The sequence below is a fragment of the Zeus faber genome, assembly GCF_960531495.2.
Source record: "Zeus faber genome assembly, chromosome: 7".
Classification (NCBI taxonomy): domain Eukaryota; kingdom Metazoa; phylum Chordata; class Actinopteri; order Zeiformes; family Zeidae; genus Zeus; species Zeus faber.
In genome coordinates this window covers 20,864,649-20,891,209 of record NC_137203.1, presented here as the reverse complement: position 1 = coordinate 20,891,209, position 26,561 = coordinate 20,864,649, and the positions used below count along the sequence as shown (strand labels likewise).

Here is a 26,561-nt window from a genome sequence, read left to right as displayed (position 1 = left end):
CAGCCCCCGGGGTCAGAGTTGGCACCGGACGCACTGCCATTACAAAGACCGCCCCGCTTCATATCGACAGACCTGTGCCATCTGCACAGCGCCAGCCTCGCCTTAGGGCCCTTTGGAGGGAACTCTGAGTCTGCGTCACCGAGCGTGTATGGGACCGCACTTCTGTTCTTCGGGGGTGGGGGTTAGAAGGTTTATGTGCTGGTAGGGTGGGCACTTGCTATTGCCCGTCGCAGAAAAACTCCTATTTGAGCGATGTCTTTTACATCGTCATTTGCATCCTCCACTGGGTTTTTATTTGAAAAGGCTGATCAAGAGTCCAGTTGACGAATTAAAGGAAGAGATCTTTTTGAAAAATAATGTGGCGTACTGGGAGAAAGAGTTGTTTGTATAATGTTGGTATTGCCTATGTGTGGTATGTCTGGGCTGTTTGGCAGGATGAGGCATGGATAATCAATGACCCCTACCCTCAAAACGTAAACATTTATAATGAGTTACCTTATCAGAAGTGGACTCATACTATTTTCTCCCACGTACTCAGTCAGAGGCTCAGGAGGTTCCCAACCCCAGGGGAGATTCAAGGGAGAATAACTGGCTTTACCCCCTCAAGCCGCCTTTGTCCTGGGCCACCATCCCTCGACACTCCCACCACTGTCCAGCCCCACTACCCACCAGCTCCTAATCCATTTTTGATGGATTTCCCAGCACTCTCTCCACTGCTGGTATGCATGCACCTACGCAACCAACCAACTAACCAAAGTCTTGAGCACATTCCTATGCCATGCTTCTTTCCATCGTTCTCTCATCCTTTCACTCCAACAACCTTGCACGAGTGCTGAATGCATCCATTTAGAAGCCAGCTGACGCCCAGAAGCCTGTAACTCCCCTGCAGTTTTGTGTTGTCTTGACAGACTGATTGATGAGGGTTTGCGCCGCGGAGTAAAATGTTCTGATACCCAGAATAGCCGAGATTGATTTAACAGCAATGGAACATATGAAGAATGGGATGCTTTCTCACTGTCCAAATTTCCTTTGGCATTTCTGCCCTATGAATGAAAAAGAGAAAGTAGCACAACTTCATCCAGTGTCGCCGTGGCTGCGTTATATTCCACCTTGTGATTTACAACAGATATTGATAAAACCCTGATGGGTCTATGCTGTAAAGGCTGAGCAATGTGGCTAACATCATAAGGAGAGATCGTGAGGCTCCTCACACTGCCAAGATCGTGGAGGGCAGGAGAGGAAATGAGAGGGGAGGACAAGAAGATAAAAGAAGAGATGAGAGTTGATTGGAGAAAGGCAATACGAACAAAGAATCTGAGGAGGAAATCGCACATAAGATATAACGAGGGACAGAGAGAGAAGAAAGGCACAAAGGGGAGGAGGCTTTACAAACTGACCAGTTAAATTACTCTTGTTACCCTGATTGATCAGAGTTATATTTGTGTGGCGTGATATTAAATACATGCTGTCAAGCGGGGTGCGTATATACTTGACAACTGCCTTCACAGCTATGACAACCTCAGGACAACAGAGGTTAGAAAATGGAATAAAGTCCTGCCACAGAATCATTTGTACCACAATGACCAGCAAAGCCCGCCAGCTTGGCCGCCCACTTTTACAAGCCGGGTCTTTGTTAACTGTTGGCCACTCTGGACTGTCAGTGTTTACATCATATTTGGGCTCATCGTCGGTCCTCAGCGTGTGTTTGTAGTCAAAACCAGAATACGTCTGTATCAGTTATGAAACTTTGACGAGGAACCGTTGATGAAATGCAAAATGATTCATTCAGTTTTGTTTTAGTCTTTCTATAACTGTAACGTGCGGTTGCACTGGACCCAAGTGCAGAGAAAGGGAATCAGAGGCAGATGTAGAATATAACTGGGTTTGATATACTGTGATGAACTAGACCATGACGCACTATATCTTGGCCATTTGATGTTTTCTGTCATTTATCTGTTATGGTTCTTTCCTTCTCATCAATTAATTGGAATAATATCCCTCCAGGAATGCCCCCTGTCCTCCTGCTCGCTGGGTTGATTCTGGCTCTGTCTGTCCGTGGCGCCGCATCGGAGTCGGCCGAGCTGAGGTTCCTGGGGCAGACGGAGTTTGTGGTCAACGAGAGCAGCAGGACGGTGGTTCGACTGGTGGTGGAGCGAGTGGGAGACCCGGTCAATGTCACGGCGCTGGTCCTGGTAAGAGAGGCGAGATGTGACGTTCTCTGAAATGACGCTGTTCGATTTCTATGCAGTCAAAGTACGGCCTGATTTGAGAAAGAGACACAAATTAAAATGGGATAAGGAAATAACACATATGTACACTATCATTTTATGTACACAGTTGGCTTGATATGGACAAGTAGCATTAAGTCTATGGTAAGTTGAGGTTACGGTATTGCAACATCATGTGTATGGCAACTCGGAAACAGGCTAAAACTTCATGCCGATAAGGTCTTTCAATCTGTTTCTCCAGTTACTAGAGGTACATTTCTTTCGGAGATAACCATAGGATGTCTCACTCTACATCTTCTCAACATCCAGTCGGATGTCGTGTCTTTTCCTTTCACCCTAACCTTTACCCTAAGGAGAAGATGCTTGGTTGCTGAAAATCCATTCCAAACATGAATTGATACAGTATCTTTAAGGAAGGTCATTGTTATGCTCACATTATGTCCTATCCTCCAACATCCATCATTGAAGTTATTCATTTCGTCAGATCCACAGTGGAATTTGTTGCGGTATAGGCTTTCACTTTTAGGTGTACTTGGTTCTGGGGTCATAGAGATCCATGACCCGGTAAAAGACACAGTGTGCCTTGGAGAAACTTTCTCCCACATTACAAGATGGGATCTGACCTCATTTCCTCCAGACCAGAGCCGGAGTCAGCTGCTTCCAGTCTACGCCTGGTATCATAAGCTGGCCGTGCGGCGACTTGCGGTTAGGGGATTTCCTACGCTTCATGATGGCTTTACAGCGTTTCTGATGCAGGTGCCAGAAAACCTGGGAAAGCCATAGCAGAGAGAGACAGCAAGTGACAGATTGAGATGGAAACGCAGGCAGATAAAGAAAGGCATGTACTGCAAAGCAAAAGACTACTGCCAAAAAACATAAAGTGCGCACACCCAACAGGTGGATGGGGATGAAGCAGGTAGAGTTTGCTTTGCACGTAAAAACATTCACTTTATCCCTGAGAATACTGAGAACTTTCCAAGTCGGCTGTTGATTCCAGTTTGAGCCCGTTTCTTTGTCTAACTTTCTTTCATGCAAAGAATGCGCATTCTTCCTTCCAGACATTCAGTGGCTCTTTGGCGTGTTCTGCTGAGGTCTTACTTCTTTTACTGGAAATGTTCAGTGTCCAGAAAGATTAATAGAGCCAATAGACGGGTCAGGCTTTGCCAACACAGAGAAAAGATGCTGAACTGAACAGATCCACCAAGGGTTTCACTAAACTGTATGCCCAGCGGCAGGGAACCGAGGCCGAAAGTTCTCTTCATCTTGAGATAGCAGATGGTATATTCATATTTTGAGAAAGGAAACATACTCAATAGAAGAGCAGAAAGAGTACGCTAACCGAGTGTGTGTCCTTCAGCTGGAGGGAGAGGACACCGGGGACTTCGAGGCTACCACGGCCGCAGCCTTCCTTCTGTCCTCCGAGTCGAGAAAGACTGTCTTCATTGCCGTGAGGGACGATGACTTTCCCGAAGCGGATGAGACCTTCACCTTCAACCTTAAACTCCAGGTAAAGGAATAGGTTAACTGTTTTGTGCGTGGGGTGCACCAAACACTTCTTTCTCTCTTCAGAGCGCCACAAAGTTTTGCTGTGACCCTTTCCAACCAATGAAGGTTGGGGGGCCATGCCTTTCCCAAATCCCACGCTAAGCCCAATCAGAGCCTTTGAGTCCGCACTTTGATGTGCGTGCTGTATGGGTGCGATCCACGGCCGGCGTGGGTGGAGCTATGGGGGCCGTGCGCCTCTGGTGCGCCACTGATGTTTGACAAAGGGGATTCTCAAAGACAGAAACCTGCTCTGACAGCCACGGCATTCGCCGCACACTAGATTAAAATCACCCTCGGATTCTTCTCTCCCATTGACCACGCTCCATGTATTTCTTCTTGGGAGAGGGTATTCTGCGTTTGCAGATGACACACCACTGTGGATGAACGTGCAGCACAGTAACGAATGATGAATTAATCGATAAAAAACTGTAAACTATGAGGTTTTGTTCATGCTGCTGTATAGTGTATGTAGCATAAAGCAGGAGTAAGGTTCTGCTGCTATGGGAACAGATAAAAATATGTATGCTTTATTGTGATGCATAAGATGGCGAAAAAGCAGTCATCATCAAATGTTATATTATGTAATTTTACCGACTTTAATATTGTTGAATGTACATTGTAAACACCCTCCCTGTCAAAGGAATGTCTGTATAGCATCGGGGGCCAGGATGCCATGCACCTAGATGCTATCTCCATGGTATCATTCAGCCTTTAGCTGACTGTCATGTAGTGATTGATGAGCTGGGGGATTTGGGGGGTGGGGGTCGTCCCCTGTCATCTGCCCGCCTGATGCACTAAAAGCATTGCTGCGAGACAACCACCCATTGGCCTCCTTGACTGGGTTTCTTCAACCAAAGTACAGTATGCGAAACTTGCTCCCAGCCATAAATCTCACAACTGTGTAAAAGGACAGCTCGTTTTGGGTGATTGGGGTTTGAGATGCAGCAATGTCAGCCCACATACTTTGTCCATTGCTGGAGGTGGAGAGCAGCTGAGCCCCACTTAGCCCCTTCTGTTTACCCCCGCAGAGGAGACAAAGCCGACGCTAAATGTCTGCCGATCGGTTTACCCAGACAGACACCCCCTGGAGGAAGAGCTCCGAGTCGTGTCACAGATCAAGCACAAGCGAGGGGGTGAAAGGCGCTCTGGGTTCATTTTTCATTTCTGAAACCCTGAAGTCTGGCAGCGTCAATGTTAGTGTTGTGGATTTAGGATGAAACCCAGACTGTGGTGTAGGGCAGTCTTTCCCAAAGTGTGGTACTGCAGGTGGGCTGCGAGAAGCTGTTTACAATAAAAAAACACGCTTTTAATTTTCAAATTTGTAATTAAGTTTAAAATAACCATAGAATACTTATGATTAAATATTTACATTTACATACATACATTATAGTAATCAGAACTAATAAAACAAAGCCATGCGATTTAAATGAAGTGTTATTCTTCATTTATCTGACCTGTTTTTGTATTTCTATACTTATATCTCGTCATTGAGTTGTGATTAAAGGTTTGGTTGGGCCGCAGAAGCTTTTTTGATTTTTAAGTTTGAGAACGGCTGAGGTAGGGGATGTAGCGGCGGAAGCGTTCTTCAGCTTCTACTGTCGAAGGAGCCAAACAGGTGCAGCCTCTAGTGCTGCTTTTTGCTGCAAAACTAGCACTGTGCTGGAGGATGAGGAGGAATCGTAGGGTTTGTGTTAAAGTAGTAGGTTAATGGGGTGTGTTTGTGTGTGTGTGTGTGTGTGTGTGCATGTGTGTATGTGTGTGTGTGTGTGTGTGTGTGTGTGTGTGTGTGTGTGTGTGTGTGTGTGTGTGTGTGTGTGTGTGTGTGTGTGTGTGTGCCTGCACGCACTGTGGGGTAGCAGACTCCTGGCCCAGTAAGCAGGGCTGGCTTGTGAGAGCGTGTGGATTCTGTGTCTGTGTGTCGGCCGCTACAAGAGCTCAGCGGCTGAAAGAAAGCTCTGTTACAGCTGGGAAAAGCCCCCGCTTGAATAGCGGGGTGAGAGCAAAAGGGCTAAGGCTTTCTCCCCCCCCCCCCCCCCCCCCCTTTTTTTAAATTTCTCCCTTGCGTTGCTCTTTCACCTAAACGCCCGCACACGGATAGACACATCAACAAATGTGGCGGGTTTGGGTTTTCTTCGCCTTGGGGCTGAACAATTCTACAATTCTATGTCGGAGCGAATGGTGTAATTTGTTATCGAGCTGCGCCAAGGCTGTCACGGCTTATCACTCTTTGCTGCATTGCTCCCAAACACACAAAAAGCCTCACGTGTTCGAAGTCTCCTACGTGTTTGCGCACTACAAAAAGGGGCTTTGGAAAATCGCGGTCAAAACATGGGAGACGCGGCGGTCGTCAACAAAGGCAGAACCGGAGATACAGACAAAAACACGGGTGAGCTCGGCCAGCGAACCGCCAAGAGAGCGACAACACAAGATAACAAGCCATTAGTCTGTCCGGAGGAAAGGGAAAAAGGGAAAATCGTTCCTGCATCAGTCATAGGATGTGGTTCTCATCTTTTTGGGGTCGTCAGAAGCACACTGCGTAAGCTTCTTAATGTCGGGCTGTTGTTTTTAGACCGCCGGTCTCTCTCTTCGTCGGGTCTTAGTGCTGAATGACAGAACACAGTGCGGGTCCTGGAGAGGAGGAGGAGGCCCGCTGAGGGTCAGCCTCCCAAACCAACCTGGCCGAGAACAGCACTTCCTGTCTTTATACCTTCTCGCCAGGACCTCGGCTGGAGTTTGAGGGGGAATGAAGTGTGCGCTGAAGGCTTTGTGTGTGTCCGTTAAAGGAAAATTCTGGTATTTCCTTTTTCGCCTCGAGCCCTGTTTTTCACACACTGGGAGTCAACCGTGCAATGGGGCAATTGCGACCGCGGTCGACTGTCCGTGGCGAGTCGACCGTGGTCTCAATCGCCCCATTGCACGGCCATTGGCTGAAGCTATTTTCTCAATATTTCATCAATTCAAGTATTCTGACACCAATCACTTGGGTTTACTCCCTATGATTGAAAAATAAAGTTACGATTAAAAAATACTTTAAGGCAGGGGTCCCAAACCGAAACTACCCGGAGGCCGCTGGCCAGTGTGTCACCTCGTAGGGGGGCCACAGTGGACATCAAGGGAAAACTAACTAGAAAACAAATTAACTTTTTGTTTTTTTACACCGAGCATTGGTAAATTGCCTAATAATAAAAAAATTAAAAAATTGACAATAAAAAGATGAAATTTCTACATACGTACATTTAAAATGAAATCAAAATAAAATGAAATCAAAATAGATCATACAAGTCAATTTAAAAAAATCTTTGTTTTATTCTATATCTGTTTTATCTTCTGGAAACATGATTAGAGTAGAATTGCACAGATTAATTAAACAATGTGATTTTAAAAATGTATTTCAATGAATTTGCGGGACAGATTTAACAGTGTATCATAAACGTGTAGAGGGCCGCATTACATTGTCACACGTGCCGAGTGTGGCCCCCGGGACTGTCGTTTGAGGCCCTTGCTTTAATGAACTTTGTTCATCTGCGTTTCACCAAGTCACTTCTTGCCCCTCCAGAGTTCGTCCAATGGTGTGAGACTCGGAGAACCAAACAAAGCCACCATCACCATCCTGTCCAATGACAACGCCTTCGGAATCATTGCCTTCAACTCGGTAAGAAATTCGGTCTTTCTGCGCCTGCTTCGCAATATCTTTTGAGTTCTTGTTTGTTGTACACCAAAGTCTAGCGCTCATACCAACAGCGCCTTGAGTGATCCCCTGAGTAATGGAATAGGTTTACATTCCGGGAAACTCAAATCGATGTTGGAGACGCATGGACACGGAGTGAGGATGTGGTTACTATAAACTGTACCAAAAAAAAAGAAGAAGATTGTTCCATGCATGCCTATTTGAGGAATTCTTCAGTCTATGTAAACACAGTGAGACAAACGCTTTAAGATTTGTTTTGCTTTGTTATCCAGCTTTGGTCAAGCTGCTGCGTGTGATTAAATGTGTAAACTGTTATCTGCCTTAACAGTGCTGGTGGGTTTGGAATTTTTTGCCATTGGAAATGAAATTGCATTCAGCGTTCCCGGTGTCCATCATCTTTACCAAATATTTCCATACCTTGAGAGTCCTGTGTTGGGTTGGTAAGGGTCTCGTGGTAGACCGGTGGGGTTGGGTGGGGTGGGGGGCTTGGGGATGGGGGGGTCCACGGGCAGAACACCTGTCTGTAAGTTGACTTGATGAACATATAAATGGGATTTTTGGCGGTTACCCTGGTAACCTTGCTATATTGGACACCAGGGGCCTCACCACCACCAAAGGGTATACAATGATTTAACTCTCTGAGAATCAATAAAGCCCTTCTGGCAATAAAGCCTGGTGTCTGTGTCTTGATGGTGATTGTCTTAATTATCCCTCTGTTGTTCTTATTTTATTTTTTTTAATTACTCCTTTCTCTTTCCTCTCCTTATTCTCTCTTTTCCCTTTGTCTCTCAGACTGAAGAAATCGCTGTGGATGAGCCCAGGGGAAGGAAGCAGCAAGTGCCTCTGACCCTGATCAGAGAGAAGGGGACGTACGGCACCGTGACCGTACACTATGAGGTGAGGGGTCAAAAAAACAACTTAAATGACATGATTTAAATGACCAAAATCCAAGCAGGAAATTAGAAAAATATATCTTTAGTATTGGAATATTTTAATTTTTATGATGATATCCCCTGTAAATGTCAGAATTATTTAAAAAAATGTAATAATAATAATAATTAAGATAAATGCAATGTTATGTTATATAATGTGATATAATGTGAAATTAATACTAATATTCAATATTTGTATTGTTGTAGTAAAGGATAAGCATTTTTATGGCAATTCCAAGTTATTTGTCCAGATAACAAAAATGAACCCCCCTCTAAATAATTAAATATTACATTATATTTCATATACTCACAATGTTATACACACATAGGAAATTTATCAATAGATTTATGTAATGTAATGTTATTTAATGTACTATATATTAAATAAACAAAATATATAATCTAATAAATATTATATATAATAATGTTTATAAATAAATAAATGCATAGGATAAATAAATAGAGATGCTTGATATTCAAAACTAGCATTTTTATTGTTGAAGTAAAATATAGTATTGTAAAAAGAAACAGGTTGGTACATGCTGTACATAGTGTAGAACTGGATAATGAGTGAAGTTTTGGACACAATTAGTTTGTACAGTAGAGAGACACACTCAGCCCTCATCCCACCTCCTCTGTGGGACCCCTTCCCTTCCAGGTCTCTGGGGGTCCGAACCCCGCCTCAGAGGACCTCAGTCCAGACCGAGGGAACATCACCGTACGCCCCGGGAGAGCTGTGGTGGTCCTGAACATCCTGATCCAAGACGACCAGGTAGGAAATGGAAGCTATGGAGATATGAAGAGAATCCATATCCTGGTGCTATTTACAATGGACGATGTGCAGCCAATCAGTCATTATTGCAAAGTAACCCACTGTCAGGGAATATTTTGATATATAATAATATATCATACAGTATATTTCACAATATAATGACCGGCCAGCCGCACATTATCCCGCTTGTTACACTGTTATTTACTGAATAAGTGAACCGATTGAGACAGGAAATTTATTTTGAATTATTTTATAACTAGGCATATCAGCTACAACATGACTGACCTATTTACTGTTATTATGTGAAATTGGACACACCAGCTTCATCTCTTGAAGTCTTCTATCGTAGTTTCTATGTAGCGTCATAAGATGGCGCCACTAGCTAGTGTTAGCATTTGCATGTGGGCGGCGCGAGACGAGGGACGTCAAACCAGGCGGCGAAGTGGTTGCCCGTGGCAACGGTCACTATTACAGACAGCGGCCATTATTCAGTTATAACCGACTTGACGCCTATTAGCCGGTCACAATCAGGTGCTTTTCCCCCCATTCCCGTCGTCGTCCTCCAGGTCCCGGAGGACGACGAGGTGTTTTGGGTCAGGCTGACGGGTGTGGCAGGCGGCGCCCTCCTCAGGCCGAACGGCAGCAGCGTCCCGCTGAGGATCAGACGCAACGACAGCCCGCTGCGCTTCTTCCAGCCCACGCTGGCGGTGGCCGAGACGGCTGGGGTCATCTCCCTCATCGTGACCCGGGGCCGGCTAGCGGAGGACGGGCCCCTGATCGGCTCCGACGACACCCAGGTTGTGCCCTTTTACTACTTCCTGTCTGTCTGTCTGTCTGTCTGTCTGTCTATCTTTCTATCTATCTATCTATCTATCTATCCATCAGTCTATCCGTCTATCTGTCTGTCTGTCTGTCTTTCCACAGTGCATTCGGATGGTTTTCAGACCCATTTACACTCTTCAAATTTTGTTATGTTACAGCCTTATTTTCTGAAATAATAAGGCTTTTTTTTCCCCTCATCAATATACACACAATGACCCACAATGAAAAAGCAAAAACATGTTTTTAGATTTTTTTGCAAATGTATTAAGAATAAAAAAACATAAATATGACATTTACGTAATGGCATAATTTCCCCAAACATGAATTGACCGGGTATGCCAACCTGCAAGTTGCCCTTTAATTAAAAGTAGGTATTACTTATGGTGGATCAGTGCATCTTTACTATTGTTTTTGACTGTTTATTTGTGCAAAACAAATATATAAAATATAAGTAATCAGGATAGGAAACTGCAGAAAGAAGGAAAAATTATAATCAACACATCTGATTTAGACCTAATTAATTTAATAAAAACAATATCAATATTTCTGAAAATAATGAAGATAGGAATAAATCTCTGTATTGAGTGTTATTCCATAATTCCGATCCTCTGTATTTCATAGAAAACTAAAATCTAAAATAATCTATGTGTGATTGATCACCGATCAGGTGTCAGTGGACTATGCGGTGATGAGTGGTGGGGGCGCGGGTAGCGCCACGCCAGCCGTGGACTTCTTGGACCTGCAGCGCGTCGTCACGGTAACCTTCCCTCCCTTCGTCTACGAGGCCGTTCTGCTGTTCAACATCAGCGACGACGAGCTCCCAGAGATCGCCGAGTCCTTCCAACTGGTCCTGCTGGAGGACACGGTGCGGGGGGACGCCGTGCTGGTCCGCCCCGCCGCCGTGCTGGTCACCATCGAGCCCAACGACAAGCCCCACGGCGTCCTGTCCATCAGCAGCGGAGCCCAGGGCCAGAGCCATCCCATCAGCATCAACGAGGACCTGACGCAGAGGTATCTAGGGGCTGTCCCCATCATGGAGTTAAATTTTTACTAAATTAAAATTTTACATTTACATTTTTTTTAAATAATAACAAATATTTGTATTTCATTTTTATCTTATTTATATTTTAAATAAATATTTTAAGATTTATTACTTACTTATTATATTATATTATATTATATTATATTATATTATATTATATTATATTATATTATATTATATTATTTATTTATTTATTTATTTATTAAAAAAAAAAACAAAAAAAAAAACATTTCATTTATTGGCATTGATATCGGAAAGTAATAATTCTGATTGACAGTTTTCCTCAACTCAACACAAACTGATGGAAACTTACATAACTCAAAATTCCCCTTAAGTTTGCATGAAAACATGCTATGATTATGGAAGTTAACCACTTCTTAAAAGCTAATCGTTTCTTCAAAATTATATTAATTTCATACAAAATATTATTAAATATGATTGCAAAATATAATAAAAAGAATTTGGGATGACCACAGCAGATGTCCAATATGGCTGCAATCACTGGGTGTGATGCATCAGAAATCATTTTTTTTAATTTACAACCACACTGAAATGATTGATATTTCAGTGCAATACATAAGCACACACACATACATAAAAGCAAATCCTTTAAAAACGCTGAGCAAGGAGTTTAAAACCAATATATCATCTATAAACCCGCCCATTTGTCTCCCCTCGTACGGTTCCTTCCTCCAGATTTGAGGGCATTTCCGTGGTGAGGAATGGGGGAAACTACGGTGAGGTGTCGGTGAACTGGACCATCGCTCGGAACTCCAGCGACCGCACGCCAGTGTCGGACGACCTTGGCCCTGCGGCAGGAACGCTGCGCTTCGCTGCCGGCCAGGTCAACGCCGCGCTGCCGCTGGATGTAACGACGGACGATCTGCCGGAGGAAGCTGAGGCCTTCATCCTCAAACTGCTGCCGGGCACGGTGACCGGAGGGGCGGAGCTGGACGAGCCCATGGAGGTGAGTCAGTCAAGAGGGGAAGGGCAGTCAATGGAAGAAGATGGGAAAATTCTCGGGTTTGGCTCTTTTTGGAGAGTTGGCTCTTTACGTCTCGTTATACCGACCAAAATCATACAAACAAAGGGTCGGAATAAATTGAACAACTCTTTTGTACCGAGTCACTTATGATTATTAGTTTTGAATCTCCAAAAAGAGGCAAACTTTTCCCATTGCATTGGGCTTTGTATCCATGATTCTGAAGGTGGCGAGAGATATACAGAGGGGGCCGGCGGGGATATAAAAGGCAGAGTTTGTAGGGTGGTCTTCGGGGAAGTCCTGCATCTGGAGGATGTGGTCTTTCTTTTTTTTTTTTAAACCTACTTTAAGGTATAGTGCGTACTCCACATATTGTGGGTACATGGGCCCCGTGGTCCCTCACTTTGCTTTTTTGGGATGGCCTTAATGGGGCCGAGTCAAAACAAAGAATGTGTCTGTCTCCAAGTGTGTGTTGGTGGTTGGGGGGTACGGACATATGGGCTTGGTCCTTCGTGTGTGTGTGTGTGTGTGTGTGTGTGTGTGTGTGTGTGCGTGCGTGCCTGTGTGTGTGCGTGCGTGCGTGTGCGCGTGCGTGTGTGTGCCTGTGCGTGTGCAAGATGTGCGTGTGTTTTAAATATGTGGGTGGGGTGGCAGGACGGCATTTTTTATGGCTTCCATTTTTGTCCCAGGTTCTGCTCTGGGTGACGTGTGAAAGCGAGTGGGAAGATCAAACTCCGTGTTTTGGTTGAAGGCGTCAGATCAGACACGTTGCAACGCCACCCCCCCCCCCCCCCCACGCTCCCAAACCTCCCAAACAGGAGGCGTCTGCTCGCCATGTGTCGAAGGAGTCAGCTCAGCACAAAAATCAAATCAAACCTCCTTTAAGGATTAACAGATGACTTTCTGTGGTAGGGACACGTTAATAGATGTTCTGTGTCATTAGAGATACAAATTATTTATCTCGCTCTCCAGTGGGGGGGGGGCGGTCGGAGATCAGTAAATCTGCCCTGAACCCGCAAATAACAGATCAATAAATAAACCCCCCAAACAAAAAAGGGCGATAAAAAGCTACTGGGGCAGAGTTTTCCGACTTAATTAAAGAGGGCGCCTCACTAAGATTAGCTCATGCCGCCCAATGCGCTCTGCTTTCATTTAGCTTTCGCCTCAATGTAACACAATGATTGCTGGATGCGTCGCAGAGGTTTATTATTAATTGTTTTGTTTTTATTTGCGAAGTGATAACGATAACACTTTTTGGTTTACTGAAGCGCTGTAGGTCCCCTGAAAGTCAATGAGTTTAATCATCAGTCAGAAGCCCGTCTGTCGACTGAGAGCAGTCCTTTTTTTTTGGTCAGTCAGTGTTTATTACAATAACAGGATAGAACTGATAGTAGCCTACAAAATGCACAGGGATAACATTTCAATGGGTATTTATAAAAAAGGGGAATCCTTAATATTATTGGATATGTGTGAATTGAACATGGTTATCCGTGCACCCCGATCGCCGTGCCCACGTTCCTCTAAATACAACAACTAAAAACAGTGTGGGGACGGGGCACGGAGGAACGGGGCACAAGTCGTAGACGCCACAAGATTATTTTCTGCACATAACGCATGGAGAGGGGGTGATTGGGGAGAGAGTGACGGAGGAAGTGTCCCCATTTTGTTTCATACCGTTCCATACGCACTTGTTTCGTTCCATAAGGAGACGTTAATTAAAATAACCGACATCAAAAATGAAAACACACTTGTTTGGTTTTGTATACCATCATACGTATACCATCTATCTATCTATCTATCTATCTATCTATCTATCTATCTATCTATCTATCTATCTGGGAGAGCCATAAAAGCAAAATATTTCTAAATGTATTTCCTTGTGAGCCGTATAATATTTATATAAAATTTTATGCAACTTAATGCATGCATTTTTTATGTAAGGCATACATTTTTAACATATAATACATATCTGAGTACTTAAAAAAGCGCTATATATAATAAATTTCTCTTTATTCTTCTTAATAATATTGTTGTTATACTGTAGCTAACCAATAATAAATTAAATACTCTCTACCATTAATGTGACTTCTGGTGCTACAAGCTTCATGCAGGCGTTTTGGCTTCCAGCAGTTAAACGTGAGCGTAGGTTGCTCTTAATGTTTCTCAGATGCGAGAAAAACTGCTCACATGCGTATGTAGAGCCAAACATGGTCAATACGGCAATACTCAAACGCTGCATTGTGTGGTTTGTGACGGGAAGCTCGTTCCAAGTTTTAAGAATCAGCTGGTCTTCAGGTTCAAGTTGAAGTTGAAGAGATTATTTGTCACATACATATTGAAGTTTTTTCCATTTCTGTCCACTTGTGTTCAGCTGATTGGTCCGACTCAAGGCAGGGAGTTTTCTTAATGTTTGTCTTACAGAGGGGATCGGCGCACAGGCTCGTAAGCAGCCCAGCAGTGGAACACCATTCCCCCTGCGCCCAAGAGGATCATTATTATCCACAATTATTATAATAATCCTCAGTGATATATATATATAATTGTGGCCTGTGTGCCGCATATTGAAATAAACAATAAAACTCTCGCCATGTCGAGGCACCACGGCCAGAAAGACTCCATCTCCCTCCCTAAACGCTTACCTGTGGGCAGAGACTCTCACAAGTGGCGCCTGAGCAGAGACCCGGGAGGGGCAGGGCCGCAGCCGGTGCTTGACGACGCCCCTTTGTCCGCCACAGTTGTATTTTGAATTTTATTTTCAAAATTGTTTTACTTTAAAATGACACAGAATAATAATTTATTACTTGTTAATTGTGATGAAAAATTGTAGCTCAAAATTGTCTGCGAGCCATATACCGTCATCGAAAGAGCCATCATTGGCTCGCGAGCCATAGGTTCCCGACCCCTGGTCCAAACCTTTGGTGAAGCATTGAAAAGGGAATATTGACATATATTAATCCCCCCCCTCCATCCACCCATCCCTCCGCCCCCAGATGGTCTTTTTCATCCAGGACAGCGACGACGTCTATGGGACGTTCCAGTTTCACCCGGAGGAGACCCAGAATATCCAGAGCGAACCTGAGGGTCGCTTCCTGTCCCTCAGCTTCCTGCGGGGGGGCGGCAGGCTGGGCCAGGTCTCCCTGGCCCTCACAGTCCTCTACATCCCCGCCGGGCCCCTGGACCCCGCTCTGGCCCGGGGTGGGGTCCTCAACGGGAGCACAACTGTCAAGCTGCCGTTCTCCTCCGGGCAGGAAGTGGCCCGACTCAACCTGCCAATCAGGAATGATGCCTTTCTGCAGAACAGAGCCCACTTCCTCATACAGGTTATTATTATGGTTGTGATTATGATTATGATTATGATTATGATTATGATTATTATTATTATTATTATTAAGCTCTTTTTCTCCACCCCCCCTCCCAGTTGGACTCAGTGGAGCTGGTGGACATCAGACCTCCCATCCCCTCCATCAGCCCCAGGTTTGGAGGATCTCTCAACCTGACCCTGACTGTCACCCCGGACATCGCCAACGGGGAGATCGGCTTCACCAGCAACACCACACTGGTGGTGTTTGAGCCGGAGGACGCCAACGCCAGCACGGTCTAGCCATTTCTTTTACGCATAAATGAATGACCTTTTAATTCAAATGAAGCAAGGCCATTTTCAAGGTCATAGAGATTAAAGACAAGTGGTCCTTATATATCGATATTTCATCTTTTCTCCCCAGGTGTCCCTCCCCCTGCTGCGAGACGGGACTGATGGCCAGGCCGAGGTATTTTGGAGCCTGAAGCCCGTGGGTCCCAGCCGGGAGGATGTCACCCCGGAGGACCTGGAGCCGCTCAGGGGCTCGGTGGTCTTCCTCTCAGGACAGAGCAACGCCTCCATCAACCTCACGGTCATGGCCGACGACATCCCAGAGGTCAACGAGACGCTGCTGCTGACCCTGGACAGGTAGGAGTCCGTGAACGCTGTTATCAGTGCTGATAATACATTATCATTTTGTAAAATCGGTAGGTTCTCCATCCATTTTTTAGCCAGTGTTAGAAATGCTGCACTAAATACAATGTTTTCATCAGTTGGGTTGAGGCAAATTAACTGTTTACCCATTTTTTTATTTTGCAATATTCATGGCTCTTCTTCCTAAGGTGTGTTATTATTATTATTAGTAGTATTAGGTACAGTATGTGACGATGATGACTTTTTATTTTTGTGATTAATCATCATATAAATAATTGCAATTTAGAATTTAATTCTCTTCTATGTTGATTTCATGCCACTTGGATAGAATATAATTAGGGCTGTCAAACGATTCTGTATGTTAATCGCGATTATTCAAATGCTATTTGTGTTGATGGATTAACCGAATTTGTATTCGAAAGAAAGATTTTTCTATGTAAAAACAAGTACAATCCATTTTTGGAACATTGTTATTGTTTCAATCAAAGGTGAGAGAAAAGCTCTTTGTGGTTGGAAGGGTTTAGTGCTGTCTTCACCCACCCGTACTTTTCCATTTTTTATTTTTTTTAGTTGTTAGAGTGTGTAAGGGGATGGAGTGTGGGGTGGGGGGGGGGGATGCTAGTTCTTTAAGTCCTGATGAGAACGGCACCTCTTTCTCCCTCCCAAACCTCCGCTTGCAGGGTGGAGACTGCCCGCTTTGTAGTGTACTTTGGGTAAGTGGAGAGCCGAATGAGCCCGGGCCCTTTGTGTGCTGTGAATCAGGACTTTGTTTTTTCAGGAGAAGGGCCCACTTCAGGATTTCTGGGGGCCTTTGCTATGCTGTGGTGGTGGAGGGGTGGGATTTGGGGGGGGATTCTGTCTTGGTGTGAAATAGGGAACTAAAAAGGAGCGTGGTTGTTGGGAGTAAATGAGGGAACCTTCGCTTTTCGAATTGAACCGGTGCTTATTGTCCGCCCTTGTAAAGATGTCAGTGTTTGTATGCATGCAGCGCTTGGCTGTGACTGTTTGTTTGTAGTGCTTCACTCTCCTTCGTCTTTGTCTCTAATTTACCCGTTATGTGGTGCTCGCTTGGCTCCGGGTTTTCACACAACCACACACACTCACACACAAACACAGCCGCCACACACACACACACACACACACACACACACACACACACACACACACACACACACACACACTCCTGCGGGGTGATAGGAACAGTGGAGCGATGTTGATTGGCACAGTTAATAAGTCTGGTCCAAACAGCAGGCCTTTGGCATATTGAGCCGGAGATGAATGAGTGTTGTGAAAATACAAGGAATGCACTGATTAAGAAGTGTAAAGATTAAGGTTAAAGTGGCTTTTCATTCTGTGTCGCCTACTGTTGGAAGTGGCCCAACGCCAACGACGTAATGAGAATGCATCGTCTGTATTTCGCGGCCAAATTCCCTCTACATCTTTGCAGATTTGGCTGTCCACGCTCCATGTAACCCTTCATATGTGTGTGTATCCCAGGAGTAATGTGGAGAACCAGATCTTGAAAGTGGGCTTCACCAGCAGAGAGATTGTCATCGCCGAGAACGACGACCCCGGGGGAGTGTTTGAGTTCTCCCCGTTCTCCAGAGGTCCATGGGTCATTAACGTGAGTCCCGAGCACCGTATGAAAGACCCATTAATCCACTGCCCTGATATTGTGACGCTGAGATGTTTAAATTTTAAGGAAGGGGAGGCCGTGGAGCTGCGTGTGGTGCGGGCGCAGGGCCAGCTCCTCAAGCAGCTGGTGCGCTACGCAGTCATGCCGCCGCTGGGAAACAGCGAGTTCTACGGCGCCACGGGGATACTGGAGTTCAAACCGGGGGAGAGGGAGGTGGTGGTGGCCCTGGTGGCACGACCCGATGGAGTGCCCGAGGTGAGCGTCTGTCTTAGGATGTTTGGTCCCCTTTTTTCTTTGGATGGGAAAATGTATTGCAATGAGAATTGTGGTAGGAAAATCAACATGATTGAGTCGGATAGCGCTCAAAACAGGAATGCAAAACACCTTTCATGAATTTCCCCCTGTTTAATAAAGTGTTATCTTATGTTATGTCTTATCTTATCTTATCTTATCTTATCTTATCTTATCTTATCTACCTAATCGTAATTCAACCTAATGAACAAACCTTTTCTATGTTCTGTTGAAGTCAGGAATACTGTAATGCCTTGACACAGAAAGTTATTTTAGGATTATTAAACACTCAACCTGTTGAGTTGACCAAAGTGCTGTATAGCAATAAATTCATATAAATAAAAGGATCATCATGCAGCAGATTTCAATCAATTTAAAATGTGGGTTTTCGAGATGTGATTTAGAAGAGTCAACAGAGGAAGCAGACGGATAAACTGTTCCAAAGCTTTGGGGCACGATCACCCTTTAGCTGTAGCCGAGAGCCAGGGACGACCAGAAGCATCTGTGACCCAGAAGTTGAATGAGGATGAAGTCCTTCAAAAGAGCCACACCTTTAACCCATATGCTCCAATCTGTGTGTGTGTGTGTGTGTGTGTTTGTGTGCGTGTGTGCATGTTTGTGTGTGTGTGCGTGTGGGTGTGTGTCTCCGCAGCTGGACGAGACCTTCTCTGTGGTGCTGAGCAGCCACAGCACCCCGCCCAGTCGCCTTGGCAACCACAGGGAGGTCAACATCACGGTGCGGAAAAACGACGACCCCTTCGGGGTTATCGAGTTCAGCCGAACAGGACTGGTGGAGGCCATCGACGAGAGCAAGGGGAACGAGACGCACTGGGGTACTTTGTCATGGTCTTTCAGATTGTACAGATATTTTAATGTTAGATTATATGTTCAATGGTGAAGAATTTGAGGAAATAGGGAACATACTGTAATAGTCTGGAGAGTAATCTGGAGTGAATTTGGATAAAAGCACCCATCAAAGGGTTATTGGACAAAGTTTAAGAGCTTTAAGGGCACCTATCCTGGTTTCCCTACATTCATAGCCTCTATGCTGTACATTGAGATCTGAGTCCCACCATATATGATAATTCCTCACATGTTTATCTCTGGGATTTCCTATGCAGCGGTGTACCCCATAATGAGAAACAGGGGTCAGTTTGGGGAGGCATCGGTTTCCTGGGCCCTGCAGCCTAGCCTGTCTGGAGACATCCACCCCACGCAGGGAATAGTTGTCTTTCAGGAAGATGAGTACCTGAAGAACCTCACGCTCTTCTCCGTGCCCGACGAGGTAACGCCAACGGTGCTGTCAAAAAATTTAAAAAAGTGAGTTTTTATCTGAGTTCACCTGTTCCTTGTGTTAAATCAAGTTTTTGTTGTCCTTTAACTTAGATCCCAGAGGAGATGGAGAACTTCACCATCACGCTGCTGAACACAACAGGTGGGGCCAGACTGGGAAACGTACTCAGGGCCAGTTTGGAGGTCAACAGGAACGATGACCCCATCTATTTTGCAGGTGAAGATGCTTTTCTTTCACAGTACATGCATGTGAATAATCTGAGTCTATGCTGATGCTTTATTATTATCTCGGCGATGATTCATTATCACTAACCATTTCTTTTTTTTCTATATCCCTCTTATTCCCCTCCCTTCTGTCCTTTCCCGCTCAGAGCCCGTGGTCGTCCGGGTTCGGGAAGGCAGAGTGGCCAACTTTACCGTCCTGAGAAGCGGGCGAGCGGACTTTGTCGCCACGGTGATGTACCGCGTGGAGCACGGTGACGCTTCGCCAGGCGACCTCGCCGTGCTGAGCAACGACACGCTGCTGGTCTTCGACGCAGGGGAATGGACGAAGAACATCTCTGTGGCCGTGGAAGACGACGACATACCTGAGACCGACGAACCGTTTTACATCGTTCTGTACAACACCACAGGTGGGCAATGAGGTCCTTTAAAGCAAGGATTCCCAACCCGGGGTGCCCGACTGCCACGGGGGGTCTCCGGGGATCGCAGGCGAGGTCATGAGGCCAGTCCTTGTGATTAGGCCTCGTATGATTTTAGGGTGTATGTTTCGTCAAATATTGATTCAAAAGTATGTCCTAGCTTTGGTGAGGAGGCGACTAAACCTACAGCTGAAAGGTGATTTTGTCTTTTGGATTTCGGTTCTACATCTTTTTTTTTGTGAGCCAGGCTACAAATACACCTTACAACCATTTGACTTGACACCCTCCGTGTTTATCCTCTCTCCCCCTCTGGCCCGTCGGGGTCTTTACATTGGCGAGCGGTTTGCTAATTTCCTATTGACTGCGGTGACATTGAAGGCTGTCCTAATCCAAGTATTGTGTGTCAGGATCAGAAATGAAAGCCTGGCGCGCCTCAACAAGGCCTTAATTACCAGACTCCAGTCAGTGGGAGACACAAAGCCAGGCCACTCCACTGGCCTCTCTGTGTTTGCTGATTGACATGGAGTGGACTGGAGTGAGGGGTGAGCTGCTGCTCGGAGCTCAGGGATTGTCCCCCATAGAGGGATGGTGTTAAGAGTCAATAAGCCTCCTATGAGGAGTCAGTCAAACTGCCTCTGGGACTACATCATCTCATGTTTCATCATGCTGATTACAAGTTTCTAATTCTTCCTGGCTATCATGGGCTCATCATTTAATCAGTTAGCAAACTGTTCAGTATGGACTGTAGTTGGTTGAGGTCCTCTCTTTGCTTTTGTTCGGTTTTGACCCTTTTGTTGCAAGACCCCTTGTTCAGTGATCCCTATTTCTTTCATGAATATGGAACTCCACACCTCTGTAGTGGGGTTCCCATAGTTATTGTTTTCTATGTTAATGAAAACAGTCACCCCATCCATGACATTGTATTTAGCATGATGTGTGTGTGTGTGTGTGTGTGTGTGTGTGTGTGTGTGTGTGTGTGTGTGTGTGCGCGCGCGCGTGCGTGTGCGTGCGTTTGTGTTTTTTTGTGTGTGTGCGTGCGTGCGTGCGTGCGTGCGTGCGTGTGTGTGTGTGTGTGTTTATACAGGTGATGCTGTTGTGTATGGAGCGTACACAGCTACTGTGGTGATCGAGGCCAATGATGACGCAAATGGAATCTTCTCCCTGGATTCGACAGAGAAATCTGTGGAAGAAGGAAGAACCAACAACTTTTAGTATGGATTTCTTTTTATTCTTGTTTTCTATATAATCAATCTTTTGCCTATATTATTATTCTTACTTAATGGACCTTGTTGATCCAGCCTGGCTGTTAATTGAAACCATGTTTAAGCGTTCTTACTAACAAGCAGTGTAAATGGTATGCAGTCAGACACCTAACAATAACTATGGTCCCTGTCCCCAGTGTGCTGCGTGCAAGGGGCCATTTTGGAAACGTGACGGTGTTCTGGCAGCTGTACGCCAATGACTCCCTTACTCCTCTGGAGGAGAGCCAGGACTTTGCCAACACCTCTGGGTACATCACCTTCACCACGGGGGAGGAGACCAAGCCCATCGTCCTGGAGGCCATTTCTGACAAACTACCAGAGTTCAACAAATTCTATGTCCTCCGCCTGGTCAATATTTCAGGTAAGCATTTTCCTTTGTACAGGTCAACGGCTCATAATGTTAGAAAATAGACGGTTAAGTTAAATTAAGTTAGGTTTTAGGAAGTAACACAGAATTATCTTTCTTATAAAACCCTTTAACCGTTTGAAATTATACATTGCAGGAGGTCACCCGGGACAAGGCGGCCAACTGGCCAAGACCTCCCTGAATGCCTCCGTCCTCATCCCTTACAACGACGACCCCTTTGGCGTCTTTGCCATCGCCGAGAGCAATTTGAATCAGGAGGTGGCTGAGGACGTGCTATCTGAGGAGGACATGTCTGATGTCACTTCCTTCACCGTCCTGAGAGAGCAGGGCACTTTTGGTGACGTGCGAGTTGGCTGGGAGATCGTCTCCGCCCGGTTCCCAGCGGGCCTTCCTCCGATGGACGACCTGCTCCTCGCCGCCTCCTTCCCTCAGGAGGTGGAGCTCAGGCCCCACGCCAGGAGACACCACGCAGGCACAGACGCCTGGTTCTTCTCCGGCCTCCCCGGGGCTTACGGGACCATATCAGAAGAGGACGGGCCCGCTGCCCCAGGAAACTTTACGTTTTCTGCGTGGCTGGTGCCCAGGCCGGAGACCGACGGCTTCATCGTCTCCAAGGGAACCCGAAACGGGACCTTGCACTACGGTGTGAAGGTCCATACCAACGAGTCCCACGTCACCGTGATGCTTTTCTACACAGCCGTGGGATCCAACAACACCCAGGTGGCGCGGGCCACCGCGGAGAAGTTTGTGGAAGACAACGCATGGTTGCACGTCATCATCACGGTGGATGATGGAATAATCCAGTTCTTCTTGGACGGGAGCCCCATGCCCGGAGGGCTGAGGAGCATCAAAGGAGAGGGCATCACTGATGGTGAGTTATTTTATCAGTAGCAGCGATCACACAAGTCAGTATGGGATTGTAAGAGCCAGAATGTGATTGGGGAATGGTTCAGAAGAATGGTTTCGTATTTTACAGAAAATCAAATTAGTCAGTTCTCCAAACTGCAACTTGTCTCGTCCTAAAAGAACAAAAACAAAGACAGAAAGGTTATTTGTTTAACTGTTCCTTCCTTCATACCAAGCGGTCTCTATCCGAGGTTGTACCTCGTTTGCCTGAGTGTGAGGCTTTGTGTGTGTGTGTGTGTGTGTGTGTGTGTGTGTGTGTGTGTGTGTGTGTGTGTGTGTGTGTGTGTGTGTGTGTGTGTGTGTGTGCCTCGTTTAGTGATTACATCTTTCCAACATCTTAACGCAACCTCACACAAACACACACACACAGACACAACCTCCCGGTTGCTCCCCCATTGTTCTGGCCTGCTGGGGCTGCAATGCTTGAGCGAGCGCTTAGCCTCAGCCCTGCTGGATATTAATGCTCCAAGGAATCAGCTGGCAATCCTTTTCTTTCTTTCTATTCTCTCTAATAAGTGGAGACAATGGCGGTGGGCTGAGTTGAACCCAAAGTCCCCCCCCCCCCCCCCCACCCCGATAGGAATGTCCTGATGGCTCCCTGGCTAACTTCAATCACATTGGACATACATATAGCCATCTATCAGGTCAGCCGCCATTGTCCATTACTAGTAGATCAACGCACAGATGGATCGCTTTGTGTCGAGGCTTTGTGCCAGTTCACTGTGGTGGACATCCCTAATTTGTTTTTGTTTTAACTGGGAGGTGGAAGCCGCTCTTCTCTTGTGTCGTGGAGCCCATCAGCACCCCGATCTTAGAGTTTATCCCACGGCTCTTTGTATGTTGATTCTTGTTCAGTTAAAAAAATAGAGACATTATTCATCCATCTATTATTTAGAAGTCAGCATGGTGGTCTGCTGGTAACACACCGAGACTGTCCCATGACAGGAAGGCTGCAGATTAGAACATCACACACCAGTGTTTGTTCTCTTGTCATCTCTCATCAAGCCCTCACTGAGACGCACATTTGAATGCTTCATGTGAATTGCACCACATTTATCTGAAATGACCTTTTTTGTTTTTGGAAAAATAACAGTTTTTACAGAGGGAACCACATTTAGAATGTGTAGTAGTACGACATACGATCTGTTCGTATCTTTGAAATGACTCAGGAGTCACTCGAGCAAAAGAGTTTCGGACAGACAACTCTTTGATTTTTAAATGTTCTTTATTCATTTGTCATTGCTTGCGTTTGGGTGTCGGGGCTCTACTGCTCTACTGCTCTACTGCTCCCGGCGAGGTGTACAGAAAACATAGTCATGCTTAATGGGCTAGAAATATTGAAGTGATGAACTGGAATCCTCGAATTAGAGCACCAAACAGGTGGAGGCAGGGGAGGTGGAGGGAGCGCAGGAACGCAGCAAGCAAAGCACGGAGCAAAGCAGGAAGCCATGCAGGTAGTACAAGCGGGATTGGCTACTTAGATAGGCCTACCCATAAGTGCCTGGAAGGGCGTGGCGCCGTTGAGTTGTCTGACATAACTGGCTCCGCAAGCTACGCCTCAATTAGTTTACACATTACAATTTTTCATTAAATAACATGTTTGTTGTTACAGTACATTCCAGCATTTTAACATTTTATAATTAATTTAAATCAGATAAGAAATTTATGATAAAATGTCGACCTTAAGTCAACCTAAAGTTACAAACGGTTTCAAATGAATAGTTCCAAACTATGATCTGTGTTTTTTTTAACCCAGGACCTGCTCCAGTGTACATCGGGTCAGACCCCAACGGGGGCCAGCGCTACACCGGCCTCCTCCAGGATGTTCGGCTGTACGCCGCCAAGCTGAACCGCAGCCACATCCACGAGCTCCACACCCAGCCAGCCAAGACGGACCTGCGCAACATTTCAGGGTACCTGCGGTACCGGCAGGAGGAGAGGAACAAGTCCTTTGTGGTGGAGGTGCGGGACGACAAGGAGGAGGAGGGAGAGGAGGCGTTCTACCTGCAGTTGGTGGCGGTGCATGGCGGGGCGCGGCTCCCCCTCCCTCGACCCACCGCTGTCCTGCGGGTCATGAAGAGCGACAACGCCAATGGGTTCTTCGGGTTCACCGGCGCCTGTATACCTGATGTAAGTGGACATATGGTGGACTGAGCTTTTTTTTTGCTTCATTTGAATGAGAGACGGTACAAAAAAAATCACAGCATGAGCAAGCAAAAACCTTTTTTTGTTGGTTTGCTTGTTTGTTTGTTTGTTCGTTATTTTGTTCACTTATCTATTCATTTTTTTATTTAATTTAATTTAAAATGAATTGTATTATATCTTATTTCATTTTATTTCATTTTACTTTATGTTGACAGAGATAAGGAATTGGACATAGAACCGAAACACAAATGCCAAAACACCACAGCCCAATCCATGAGTATAATAATCTTTGTCCGAGCGCTGTCTCAACCGCAGACACTTAATTGTTCCTGGAAAGAAATTGCATTTATCCCGTTACCTACAATGACGTGTAACATAAACCGATCGGTTCGTGACTCCCGTGTTCCTTCTGCATATTTCATGGGTCTTCACGCCCGGCTGCAGGGGGAGAGCGTGCTCTCGCTCTTTAGTGAGATTGGACACGTGGCCTCCTCATACGGGTCGCTCTCAGGTGCAGCGACAGCTGGCGAGGCAGCAGATCTTGCTGGTGACATTCCTATGGTAGCCAGGGTGCGAGGGTTTCGGGTATTGGGATCAGGAGCTCTAGGGTTCCATGCTTTCCATCAACGCGGCGGCAGATGGTAGGGCTGCAGATAGCATTCCATCAGAAGTCGAGAGCTGGAGTCTAATATCCCGAGGGGACAAAAAGACATGACGGCATGTGGGGCTATCGGGTGGTCTCTGAGTAAATCACACTATGACTGTGCAGGAATTACACCAGACCATTAAGACTATTAAGGCAATGTTTCCCAATCTTTTTTTCTGCCATGGCACGCTTCTTACAATGAAATAATCCCACAGTGCTCTACCACTATCCTGTTAACCACTAAAAACGTCAGAAACATGTTTAGCTGTGGTTATTATTATGGACTGCTTTGTGACCAACTGCCCATTTAAATGACTCTGGGAGTCGGGAGCCACTCCGACAAAGGACTGGGCGAGGGAGTGAATCTTTAATTCACAAACTGAAAATAATCAACTTTAATTCATTGTTCACTGGAAGTCCTCCCTCGCTCAAATCTACTCCATTTACTGAGTAACTCATCAAGAACCGAATCTCAAAAAAGGGTATTTATTTATTTTTGAAGTATAATTTGAAACATTTTCATGGCATTCCCTTTGGATTCAGGCCTTTTGTCTTGATAAACAGTTTAAATATATCAGTTGGAGCTTGTGGTAACCCCAGCCGTCCTCGCCAATGAGTCCCAATTGACTATCGCAATCACATTTCCAACTCGTGTTCTTCCTCTTGTAAGATAAGCGAGGAAGGCTCCACCATCTCCTGCGTGATCGAGCGTACCAGGGGAGCTCTGGACCACGTCTACGTCAACTACACCGTGACGGAGCTGGAGAGTTCTGGGAGCGGAGTCGCGGCCCACCAGGACTTCTCAAATGCGACCGGAGCCGTGCTATTCAGTCCTGGACAGCGCTCTGAGGTTTGAGTGATAAGAGAGAGAGTGGGGTACAGAGAGGGTGGAATGATTATTTGACAGATAAAAAAAGAAAGTTGTGATTTTAATTTTTTCAATCAATCTTACTGGAAATTAATCATGGACAATCGATCAAATGAATCGTCTAACTAGACACAGTCATTAATTACATTTAACAACTGAGTGTATTATAATTCATTATGGGTGCTCTAGTAAAACCCATTTTAATTTTAAATAATAGCTTTTAATTCAGTGTTCAAACAATGGCAAAAGACTCACGCTGCCCTCCTCAGAATGTTTTTACATCTAGCACCACCTAGTGGTGAGACAGATATAAACTGTTGTGAAGCTTCAACAGGTGTCTATAAAATAAGATAAGATAACACTTTATTAATCCTAAGGCAGAAATTCAGGAACAAAGGGGCCAGTGCCAGAGGCAGCCATGCAAGGCGACGCTTTTACACATGTAGGGCTTCCAATGATCCACTTTGGCATGCTATAGATGGGAACCGATCCTAGGATGTTCATGTTTATATTTGGGAGATCACATAAACATTTTCTTTTCTT

The 26,561-nt window shown here is 45.5% G+C and overlaps 1 protein-coding gene across 1 annotated transcript in view; it reads left to right on the top strand.

Moving 5' to 3' along the window:
* Positions 1-2,006: 2,006 nt before the first annotated feature.
* The window catches only part of adgrv1 (adhesion G protein-coupled receptor V1), a gene marked incomplete at its 5' end in the record, with an annotated part of 122,963 nt that continues 98,408 nt past the window's right edge, over positions 2,007-26,561 (top strand). The window contains 23 exons of the mRNA XM_080004252.1: positions 2,007-2,192; positions 3,586-3,735; positions 7,330-7,425; positions 8,254-8,358; positions 9,052-9,165; positions 9,732-9,962; positions 10,655-10,998; positions 11,726-11,996; positions 15,002-15,331; positions 15,430-15,606; positions 15,734-15,957; positions 16,644-16,676; positions 17,461-17,587; positions 17,666-17,854; positions 18,543-18,723; positions 19,012-19,175; positions 19,277-19,400; positions 19,555-19,815; positions 20,909-21,035; positions 21,224-21,447; positions 21,590-22,324; positions 24,116-24,489; positions 25,821-26,000. Of these exons, the coding sequence (XP_079860378.1) occupies positions 2,007-2,192; positions 3,586-3,735; positions 7,330-7,425; positions 8,254-8,358; positions 9,052-9,165; positions 9,732-9,962; positions 10,655-10,998; positions 11,726-11,996; positions 15,002-15,331; positions 15,430-15,606; positions 15,734-15,957; positions 16,644-16,676; positions 17,461-17,587; positions 17,666-17,854; positions 18,543-18,723; positions 19,012-19,175; positions 19,277-19,400; positions 19,555-19,815; positions 20,909-21,035; positions 21,224-21,447; positions 21,590-22,324; positions 24,116-24,489; positions 25,821-26,000 (4,947 nt within the window). The remainder of the gene's footprint in view (positions 2,193-3,585; positions 3,736-7,329; positions 7,426-8,253; positions 8,359-9,051; positions 9,166-9,731; positions 9,963-10,654; positions 10,999-11,725; positions 11,997-15,001; positions 15,332-15,429; positions 15,607-15,733; positions 15,958-16,643; positions 16,677-17,460; positions 17,588-17,665; positions 17,855-18,542; positions 18,724-19,011; positions 19,176-19,276; positions 19,401-19,554; positions 19,816-20,908; positions 21,036-21,223; positions 21,448-21,589; positions 22,325-24,115; positions 24,490-25,820; positions 26,001-26,561) is intronic.